General features: G+C 31.2%; 1 protein-coding gene across 1 annotated transcript in view; it reads right to left on the reverse strand.

The window, feature by feature from the left end:
- Window positions 1-12,444, reverse strand: part of LOC149900212 (zwei Ig domain protein zig-8-like) — a 79,069-nt gene that overhangs the window by 13,749 nt on the left and 52,876 nt on the right. Inside the window, exon 3 of the mRNA XM_090113328.1 lies at window positions 5,272-5,450. Coding sequence (XP_089969454.1) covers window positions 5,272-5,450 — 179 coding nt within the window. The remainder of the gene's footprint in view (window positions 1-5,271; window positions 5,451-12,444) is intronic.

Consider the following 12,444-nt stretch of genomic DNA (forward strand, 5'->3'; position numbering starts at 1 on the left):
ACACTTAAAATCACCGGCCCCTTTGTTTGCGCTGCCAAAAAGCCTATATTTCTTTAATAACCTATTGTAAAGGACCTTCAAAAGTAATTCTAAATTTAAAATTAGATTATTAGTTATTCAGATACTTCAAAGACATCGCTTTTCACTTGTACTGTTTCAAATCTTAAAAATATCGTCTACGCGAACGTTCGAAGCTTTATTAAGTTTTAATTGTTGTATAATTACGTCGAGTTGTTTATGGCTGGGGATCCAAGCAGTAGATAATAATAAATGTCGTATAATATATTACAGAGAATATCAAGTTTCTGAAAGGGGATGTTATTGGGGCGTTTTCAGCGTAAATAAGTAGTCGTTACTGAGCGTCATTTATTAAGGAAAAAGTAAGAACTCTTGTACGTTAGCTAAAACAAATTTGTGTACATATTGAGATGGAGCAATAACACAATCGTGATATATCTCACGCATTTTTGGGAGTAACATTCATTTTTACGAAAACTCAATTGTTATAATATGAGTTAACAACGTGATGCTTCCTTTTTATTTGTAGGATACTTACACATTATTGATACAGGACATCGAATCATTCTAAAATCCAGAAATAATTTATTGAAAAGTAGGATTGTATTACCGCAATCTTTTAAAATATATCATATTTAATATAAAAAAAAAACATATCATTAAATATTATCATTAAGCTTTATTCGTTCTGTTAAATGAAATCCTGTCTGTATTCATTGAAAAAGTCATCGAAATTACATTATCTATAATAAATAGTATTCAAAAACGGAAAGGCAATTAAATTCAACGAAATGTATACTCTTAAACAATGTTAATTCAATAAAATTAATCAGCAATTGTAATCATGAAAAACCTACTTAAAATGTGATGCTTTATGTTTTCGCTATTTAACTACCTTATTGCTTATTTATAATAAACCCTTAAACTTATAGTAGCTTTTCGCCCGCGGGTTCAAAGGAAATTCCCATAGTAATGAGAAAATTTTTAAAGTAGCCTATGTGACTTTCTAGCCAAATTGAAATCGTAAAAGATATTTTAAATACCTTTGTATTAGATATTTAAACATGATAAATAAACGTTAAATATAAAGTTGCGAATTGAGTTGCTCAGTGACTTATAAAAATAAAAAAAAAGTTTCACGTTAGGTAGTACAATTAAGGATTAAATAGAACAAGTATTTGTTAACTATGTACCTACATCATTCAAACCATTATACAATGTACATAGTTCACACGATACACCATATAACATATTACAGAAGGAACATAGACCGTGTAAGGTTTTGGGTCACTATATTTCCCACTTGTCGTATGAAAGGCGATAATTTATAGTCACTACACCTATCTCAGAACCGACAGGTGGTTTCAGCATGAATAGAACCAATTTGTTAAGCTTCTTACTTCATATTAACAAGGTAATTATTATTAAATTAATTGAATACGAACAGATTCCAATATACGGGATATAAATTTGTCGGCAGAATCAGGAAACGACGAGCTCGCACAAAGATTTCAATCGCTTTCCTTTAAATCCGAATCCAGTATTTCTATCTGGCGATTCCTATGGCATGCCGTTCATTGTTTGCTGTATGCTCCGATGAACAAGTACCTCTATCATCCGCTGAAAGTTATGGCTGTGTTTGTGGCCAACACTACTAAAATTGTTTTTCGTTGTATTGTTACGCTATTTCCTCTTTCCGAACATTTCTTTTTGGCTGCAACGGCTCCTAAAATTAAAACTTGAAATATGGATAGACGTTTCCTTTTAGATCGCGCGATTCTATGAAAGGAAACTATGAAATTGAAAGCACTTTTCGCAGTAACAATCGTACTTAAGTTATTTTATTGTTGCATTGTTTTGCTCTGAAATAGCTTTGCCAAATGCACGCTTTTTACGAACATGTATATTATAGTGTGAGATACGTCGAATATTCTTGGGAAACTTTCGTGGAATAATGCCTAGAAGATAACTTTGTGCATGCAAATGTGAGTTTTCCGTAATATGTTATCGATCGGATACCCACAGCTCATTATAAACCGTTATTATTATTTTGTATTTTGTGATGGTTTTGCATATCTGGAGCAAGTGTACGAGATCAGTATGCAAATGACGACTTAATTTAGATATAAGCCGTATTCGCGAAGCTTCTGTCTCCGACATTGTGTACGCGTCGCAGGGCTTTAGAAAATATGGGGATTTTAAATATACATTGTACGTAGAAAGTTAAACTGTCGGTTGGGATGTCGCATTGTTTTAGTTATATATAAATTAGAGAGATTAGATTCGAGTGAGATGAATTTATAGCTAAGGTTACGTTTTGAGAGTATTATTTACCTATGTAGCTCTACATACATTTCATTTTCCATACTAGGTACATAATCATATAAAAAAAATATTATTGGTAAGACGCACAACAGCTATGTTTCCTATGAATACAATAAATACTCACACAAATAACTTTTATTAATTACATCAGCCAGGACCAAAATTAAATGGATTTTTCTGTTTGGTATTTCCTAAAGGTACACAAGATTACTTCATTCAAAAGCATGATAAAAACCAATTAGCAACATGTTTCCAATCTTACATATTTACAATGAAATTTTTAACGAATATGTTCCTACATCTCCATAAGGCTGTGAAATTGCATTCGTAAAAATTAAAACAGAACAAAAAGCTGCCAGAAATATGAAGAAAGACGTAAAATGAACGACACTGAGCATGTTGACCTCGCCTAAACACAAAACTACATAATTTTCAGTTCATTTCGGCGTGTGGGCTGGTTATAAGGTTTCGTAGGTCTTTGTTAAATCCCTCAAGACCTACAATTTATAACTTGTGGAAACTTGAAGTTGCAATTAACTATTGTAATTATTACTTTAGTATAATAAAATTTATCCTTTATATTAACTCTTTTGTTTTATATTCTGCCGGTATACCTTCAAGCACATGCTCTATGTAGTATTGTAAAATATCATCGTAATTATTGTAAAGGGTCACCCATCTACCAAACGGACTTAAAAGAACTTTCATAAACATTAAAAATATAGTAATAAATCACAAAGAAAAATATCAATAAAATATTACCTATATGCCATTATAACAAAATTATAATTAGTTTATTTCAAAAATATTTTCGAACAAAGACCTACTTACGTCTGTACATCGCAAAAAGAGCGAAATAATTCTTTTAAAATTTCCCAACAAAATGCAATCGACATGGATACTGTTGTATAAAACCACTCCACGTAAAATTTTAAAGAGCCTTTAAGCTTTAACGAATTAAACGCAATAAAAGTTTCATCCGATCCGCAATGTTCTGTGACACTTTTAGACAATTATACAAATATACTGGATGTATATCAAGTCTTTTGTACGAGAGCGAGTATCGTATCGAATTTTTTAGTTTTTTTACGGATCCCGCATACCATTTGAAATATTATAGCGAGTATCTATATTGAATTGTTCATAAACGTGTGTTTGAAAATAAGCTTTGGATTTAGTTGTAACGTGAAAATTGTTTCGATGACTTTGAGACTTTTTACTAAATTGTTATTGGGTAAATTTTATACAGGGCAGTTTTTTGATAAAAAATGATGAAATATAGTAATAAAACAATTCAGTGTACCTACATCAAAACACTCATGCTGTTCAATTATTGTAATATAACATTTTCTCACAAATTTCAAAGGTTAACGATAATGTTGTTGTGTAAGTTAGGTAAAATAAAGTAATTCGATAGCTTAGTAGGTGGAGTAACTTAAGTATAAATAATTTACGAATTACCTTCATTTTGTAAAACATTAAAAGTACTTTTAGTTACACTACCATGATATAATAAGCAAAAACATGAAAAAAAGGTAAAGACCTACCCAAACCCTTTTCCAATATCGTAGAGATCATAAAAATAACAATGTATGAATTGTGCACTAAGTAATTTTAACCAATAAATCATGTATTACATTTTTTTTATCTCATAAATTTATTGATCGATTTAAAATACATAATCGTGGACGCAAAAAGCTGTGAATAAACCGCCTACTTCAGTCCGACAAGAATTTGTGATGTAAGATAGGTTTTTATAAACTTAGTCGGCGAAGTTTCAGGCTACAAGCGTGCTCCTAAAGCCTTGCTATTTATATTCGAAGGAGCATCTAGCAAGCACAGTATGATTTAGAAGTAGTGAGCAATTTCGTAACAATAAATGAGAGCAAACATTTTTAAACTTCAATTCTTAAGCGCTTGTTTGATACAGGAATTGCTTTGTAATTTTTGTAGAGGTCATTTATCTTGTACATTTCTGAACTGAAATTCCAGAACACTAATAAACTAGCGCATAACTAAGTTATAAAAATCAATAGAATATTGGTTGATATTAATTATGCCCAAAAATTAAATGAATGATGTGTTATGTTCTTCTACGTTGTTATAATTAATTGTTGAAAGTTATTTTGCTTAGTGTAAAAGTTAGAAAAATGTTCATCAGATATTTCCTTGCAAACAAACTGTATTTCTTTGTTAGGTACTTACTTTGTATGCTATAATTTGGTGTAGCGTTAAGCATAAGTTATTGTATAAAGTGCTGAACAAATTTAAAAATACACAATAATATAATATGTTTAACTATTTTTTTTTATTTACTTCAATGGTTGTCTGTCTAATAACAAGCTATTAACAGTTGGCACAAACGTTTCCCGTTTCCGTAGTCCGGCGCATGGCTGAAATACCACTAAGCGGTAACCCTTCAAATTGACTGACTTAATCCTCAGATTAAACACTGATGCAACTAGCCACGAGCGCTAGAGTAATGTTTAATAAAGCAGAACAAATTAAAACATATAATTATTTACTGAATATACATTTTTATAATTAGGTTAGGCTCGCTTACGTTATATAGAGTAAGCAAGCATCAAACTGTACATTTGCATATTCATGAGAACGAACTTTTATTTTTTGTGCCTTTATCTTAGATCATTACTTAATGATCTAAGGCCTTTATAGATAAATCCTGTATAATAAAGCATATGAGTAATATTAATTATTTAACTTGCTATTTTATCATAACTTTCAACTTAAGATACATTAACCTGATAATATGGATTCCACAAGAGCTGTTACGCTGACTCTGATGAATCACAGAATCTTCTATATTTTAATTTCCTAAAAAGCTCATGGATAGAAATCTTTAACCATCAAGCGACCAACTTCTATTGGCCGCTGTATCAACTAACACACATCAATTAAAATACTTACAGATCTATCTCCAAGATTCTTGACTCGACAATGCAAGTACGCTGGCTGGCCCACAGCGGCGGTGTACTCCCGTTTCGTGGTGTTGTCGAAGTGCGGCTGGACGACAGTCTCAGCGGTGCTATTGCTGACCGCGAAGATACTGTCCGGGTCTGTGCTGTCAACGCCGCCAGCTGACAGACCTGTGGAGGACACAGGTTAATAAAGTTGGACCCAAAGACAAGTTCGTTTAAATTGTTCTTTCAAGTTTGATGTAATAGACCTTATGAAATAAAGTAATACGAGGAAACCTTCTTACATGAAACATCATCCCTATCACAATATATTATGTAGTTACTAATAAATAATATTTTGTCAATTTGTTTTATTTATTCTATAAAAATTGAAGAAATTCTTCTGTAAATATTGTTTAAAATTCCCAATACGTATCTCATTGTCCCTAAATAATATTGTTTCCACAAAATCCATGACTCAGCCAATATTTTGCGATAATGGTACTTACGGGTTAACTCGAACATCGAAAAATTTGTGAGGCGTAAAAATGTTTATATCTATTGAATGTTCCTGCTTCGGGTAAACCATCGGAATATTAAATATTGTGAAATTTTGTGAACATAAATATTATTTGCCCATATCTGTGACATGAGGATAAACGACTATTTACATAGCGTCATGTGATTTTTTCCTCTTAAGAGTGAAATACTATATCGCTTGTCCCAAAGAAACTGGGTCATCTTTGAAGAAAAGGGTCAGATTATGTAATTTATGTCTAAAACAACTCTCTATACCACAAAGAGGAATTCTGATAATGAGCAGAAAGGAAAAAATGAAGTGCCACAAAATAATGTCTAAGTATATTTTTCACTATGGTTTTCTTTTAGTTACACGACCTGAATTGGAACCTTAAAATTCATGAAGTTACTTACAATGTCAACTCAACCAGTCTGGTAGTAAGTCAGACTAATAAAACATGTAAACATGTACTAGTTAAAAGGCGCATTAGTGATTATTCTATAGCCCTCAAAGTTTTATAAATTTATAATCAATGTTCTGAAAATGGGTTAAAAATGTTGAACCAAAACGATGTACATCCGAATGAAGCAAGTTAAATAAAAGCTCGTAATTACGAATCCCTTTTGACCACAAAGGTAATGAAATTCAATGTAATGTATAAATACCCTGCTTTGTTATACCTTTGTTGAATACGATCAATACATGATTTAATTTATTGATGTGCAAAATGGATTCAAATAATTAATAAATAACGCTTTAATTAAGCACCTTTCAATATAATTAATATATTAAGAGATTAGTTGCGTTTTTACATAGCGATTATTCGCTTCTGAAGGTTAACTTAGTAGTTTAATAAAAATAGCTATAAATATTGAATTCAAATGAAATATAATTTCAAAGAAAAAAGATAAGAGCAAGATTAAAAAAGAACTTTTTAAGCGCCATCATTAAAGCAAATGCGACCATTTTTGTACTAGCTGTGCGGTTTTACGATGTTTGAGGGTGTGATAAACATTAAAAAGGATCAAGGTGATATTATATTGAAATTTATTACCATAGCGATAAGATACGATGAGACTTAAGTATTTTTTTCACAATGTTCTAATTAGAGAGGCCCTACAGCTCGAACAATAATTAGTCTGTTGCCGCGAGCATTGTTTTACAAATTCGAACGAGAATTAAAAGCCCAGTTTGTTTGGATTATAGATAATTCGTTGAAGTAATTAAACCTATCTTTTAATTCAAAGTTCTTATACAGATACACAATTTATAATTGTACTTCGTATATTATTTATGTGAAAGGATATCAGATTTAATTTTCAGTAATACCAATTGTAATAAATCATCAGCGTTCTAAATTTCCACTGAATTTTTCACAACATGTTCAAATTACACAAACATGCAGTCTATCAAACCAATAATCTAATTCCTAAAAAATATACGTGAATATTTTGCGTTATTCGCACGAACGTTCGCCATCGCAAATATAGTAATCATATTAGTAACGAATCCCGCACAATGGGCTCGGCAAAACTAAATACAATGAAAGCAGATTTATTAACTCGACTCATGGCTTGTTTGTCTTACAAATAAAACTTTACCGTGACGTCATTAAGATAATGGAAACCGATGACGAAGTTCGAAAGGGGTTTCCGATTGTTTTCTGCTAAGATAAATATTTGATCGATCTTTTGTTTTGACTTAACAATGTAGCAAATTTTGTGCAGACAGTCCGAAATGTTCAGTGGATCGGCAATTAAGAAATTACCGTTTTATTATCATTAAGATTGACGATAATATTTATATCCTTCTTAATATTTATGTGTTTTCGAGAACACTTTAAAAAGTAGAAGTTTCATAAATATGGTAGCGCCCGTAGCAAAAAAGTAGATCATTCGATGTTAAACTTCTGTTTTAAAAAATATGACTTTTATAATTATTTAAAATCGATCTTAACAATAAGAAAAGTATTTAAACTTCATTTGCACTGTTTCAAAAGGAATACCATCACGAACTGCAACAGTGAGGTTAAAATGTTCATGTATAATTACATCCTTATTCTTATCCTTTAAACGCGCCCGTAATATCTTCAGTTTTTTTATTAACAAAGCCTCAATACGCGTTAAGAATGGCAGATGCATTATAGACCTATTTCACTAATGGAGTCTCTCTTGTATCTTAATATAAAAATAATACAAAATTTTAAATTTATACCAGTTAGACTCAAATACGTAGTTTGAAATACCTAACAGCATATCAAGTCAGATATAACGTCCATCCCAAGAGAGAACTGGGTATAATTACATTTTACATTATCGCTTTTTATAAGCAGAACTCAGTGTTCCATGAATATTACTTTTTTCTTTTTCCTACATCACTACAGTTCTGACGCTGAATATTCCGCACTTAAAGCCGAGATAAAACTCGTGTGAATGTAAGTAAAATAAAGATAATTGTAACGGGTTCAAAGAAGTTCATGTTTATTCAGCACCAAATTTCGTTCTTAGTAAGATATTATATTTGTAAACGAATTTTCTTCAAATCGTCAGATTAGAAAACAAAATAACAAGTATTATCATGCTTTATCCATTTTTTTTGCAATTTACTTTTCAAGTAACATAGACAAAATATTACAGAAACTACGTAGCGTGAACACTAAATCAAATTTTATTTTTAATAAATAAAAGCCTACAATTTAATTTGATAGAATTCCATTGCTTAAAAAATAAACAATCGACTATCAAAAGCATTTATTTCAAAAGCTTTATAAATGGTGAATATACGTAGAAAGAAATTCTCCGTCTCCAAAGGGGACGTTATCAACAATAGGTAGATTTCTATTAGATTCACGATTTCCACGTACTTCGTCTTATTTATTCGTTTTCATTTATGTGCGCTGCAGTCTTATTGTGACGTCACATTATTCACGATGCATGCAGTTATTTAATGTTGTAGATTTATAGAACGGACGCACTGAGAATAAATAATGGAAATTTAATTTTATCTTTTCTAGAGCACTAGGCACGTAGGCTTGATGCATTTAAACATTTCGCTTTAAATTCCGTGTAAATCTGCAACGACAACAAACGTAAATAAAATTTAAAAGCCGTTGTGACCACGGATGTGTTAATGCGATTTCATATTATATTTCGAATGTGAAAAAGAGCGCCATCAAATCTTTAAAAACATGGTGCATTCAAATATAATATGTTGACATTGAATATAAGAGCGTAACGTGCATGAGCATTCAACAAAAGAGCGTAAAGTTTGCAGGCTCGGATAAATATCTATCCCCTTCAACTAAACATATTTCCTTACGTGTAGCTATTTCAAAGAACGTATTTATTCGGATCAGAACCTATGCAAGATCCAAAGGACCCTCAATCCACAAAGCTCGACGCGTATGCGATACGATAAGACTGTCTCGGCTTAAGTCTATACTTTTCAGTATCTCGAAGGCTTGGGCTAAGCCGACTGTGTTCTTAAAACGTCACTGAAACAAGTCTTGCATAATATAAAATATAATCGTTTTCATAGTGCTAGTGTTCACTCCCTCTGTTATCAGGTTAACATTGTTATGTATGTTTTAACTATCTAGGTATACAAATATTGAAGTAAAGTTTCTAACTTTGTATAGTAGGGGATAATCTTCGAAAGTACTGATCCGATAAAAATTCTTTCACTAGCAGACAGTCACACTATTCACGAAACCATAGGCCATGTTTTTTATACGGGCTCAACTCGAGCAAAGCCGAGGAAAGCGGCTAGTTATAAACAATAAAATAAATCGATTATGTTTGCAGAAGTTTTTGTATTTTTTTTACGTAAAGACAAATACCGAAAAAGATGTGAAATCTTAACACGATTTACCTTACATTATCGGTCTCCATAATATATACATAGCTAAATGAACGCATTATAAATGTTTAAGGCATAGAGAAATATTTTTTATACTGGAAACATTCACTTGTAAGTCAGTACAGATGACCTTCAATGTCATGTCGCCGCGTTAGGCACAGCAATTGTGCGCAGGACACGTCACGGGTTAACTGCCTGGATGATCAAAGTCTGATTGTGAAGTCTTGTAATTCAGGAATCGTAAATGGAAATTGAAAAAATTAGATCACAATTATTTCGAGATAGAGATTATCCTCTGATTCTCTTATCATCTTGGTTAATGTAACATTTTTATCATAACTGCGATCTGACAGTTTTAATAAATAAAACTTAATTAGATTTCCCTCAGAAAATGATATGCGTACATGATTATAAAAGCCATATTTCGATGCTAATCTCTTTTGTGTCTCGAATTAGAAATTCAGATGGGATTATACAAAATATACATTTCATCTGTATAGGATTAGCTCTTTCATTAATTTTAAAAGTAAGCATTGACTGTTCTTAAGGCTGAATTAATATTTTCGTGATTAATTTTGACATGAATTAACTTTATATTTCTTAGTTATTATTTGTTAGGCTTATAATAATGTTTACTTGTACAAATATACGAATGAATAGATATTTGTAGTAGTATGTCGGAAGAAAAATAAAGACTACAATGCAGTGAAGTAGACATTTCATATCTTAATGCACTGGAATGAAATTCGTCTCTGGGGATAAGAGAATGCTATGAAGCCGTAATCTAGGTTCCTGAACAAAAGATAATTGTTTATAAATTTATGAAAAAGATTAAACAAAAAGCATGACTCGAATGATGAACTCACGTTTTGCATCCATTTTTGTATTAACTTCTATAATAATATATTTTTAAAGATAATGTATAAAATTTTCCCTTACAGGAGGCGTCCATGTCATGCAATGGGAACATACTTAATGAGCCGATGATGATGATGCAAGATACATTTTATTATTTTTTCAGGCGTAAAAACAAACACTTAATCACATGTCAAGATGTATGTTCAATAACAAAACAGTATCTACTATTGCCATCGAGGGTATCATTTTGTGTCAAATATTTCAATTTCCAGATACAGTATACATTTAAAGTGCTAATTAAAATACCGGTAATGAAATACCTATTGTTTCAGTAATGATGTCTTTCCATTTTGAAAATTCCCTTAAGAAATATGAAGCGTTCTTATAAAATTGTTTAATTTATACTGGGCTTTTATTTTTCTTGCTGCGACTCAACAGCTGTTATTATTGTTCAAGGCTCATTTAATTTTCAGAATAAATTACGTAGGTATTTTAAACACGAAATTATTTTTGGTCTTTCATTATTTAACAATTTACAATTTTAATTCTGTTTTGGACAGCAACTCATGCAATTTGTTGTGAATAAATACGAGTATATATTTTAACACTTAATAAAACCATTGTAAAATCTTACACGACTATTATTTGTTTAATTGTATGTTGTTTATAGCTACAATATTAAAACAATTACAATACCAAATTGATATTGAACGTTTTCGTTGATGATACAAAATATGTTAATTTTCTTCAAATGTACTTTTAACACGATAAATCTTAAACACTTTTAGCACTTTACATTAAACCATCTAACCATTTAAAGTTATTTGAGAGTTCAATAGCCTAGTGTAGCGTTTCTAAATTATTTTCTCGAATAAGGATTTGTGGTTGGTCAAACGTATAATTAGCGGTTTGGCATGTCTTTGCTGAGTTATAATTCTATTGACTTAACGCGGTATCTGTGCTTATTCAGCTATATAAATATCTACATTTTAAACTGGATAATGTTTTATTTAAATGGAATAAATGTGGTATTGAAAACAACTTTTTCACTTGAATATAAGGGCCCAAGAGTGTCCCATTGTGCGTAAGAATGTATTTTGTTTTAAAGAAACATACATTAGAAACAAAATACGATCCCGCCGTTCCCCCGTGTAAGATCAGATGTAATAATAAATCTTTACAACAGACGTGAAAGCAATTTGTCCTCTCGAGAGGCTGTTTTATGAAATTCCTGACTTTGACCGGTTCCAAATAGGTTTGCGATATCGAATAGCCCCCAAGGGTGAGTTCCCTTCACTCGAATCGTAGACACATCATTCATCATCCTGACGGCTGCCAATAACACTTACTTTTCTCACATAAGAAATTGCAAAATGATAGCGTGATTCCAATTTACGTTTAAGTCAGACGAATGAAAAAACTATTAGGACTAATGAGAGGTTCAAGGGAAGACTCCTTTGATGTGCTTTTGTCTTTTTGATGCAAACTACGGCATACCTACTTGAAAGATGTTGTTAGAATCCGTGGTTGAAAATTTAATCCGGCAAGATTATACAGACAAAAATTATAGACGTCATATTCATTGCTTACTCCTATATATAATGTTATAGGATTCCTCAGATATTGTCTAATACATATAAACATTTTTATGATAGCAGGATTATTAGTATGGCATGTAAGCGAAATATATGTGATAAAATTAAGGATTTTTTAAGAAGCTTGCATATTAAATCAACGTGTACACTGTCTATAATACGTAACGTATTCATTTGTTAATGAATCTCTTTTAACGGAGCATGAATATCTCGAGATTCAACGTATAATTCCTCATTGAACCGACTATTTCAGACTGAGAAAATCTTAAAGAAATACTTTTATTTCTGGATAAAATTTCGCAGTTCCGAATTCCCATAATGCAATCAATATTTATTACATTATTCAGATGAG

Source organism: Colias eurytheme, chromosome 19 (genome assembly GCF_061535395.1).
Source record: "Colias eurytheme isolate Ceu_HAF_F1 chromosome 19, ilColEury1 Martin Lab GWU primary, whole genome shotgun sequence".
Classification (NCBI taxonomy): Eukaryota; Metazoa; Arthropoda; class Insecta; order Lepidoptera; family Pieridae; genus Colias; species Colias eurytheme.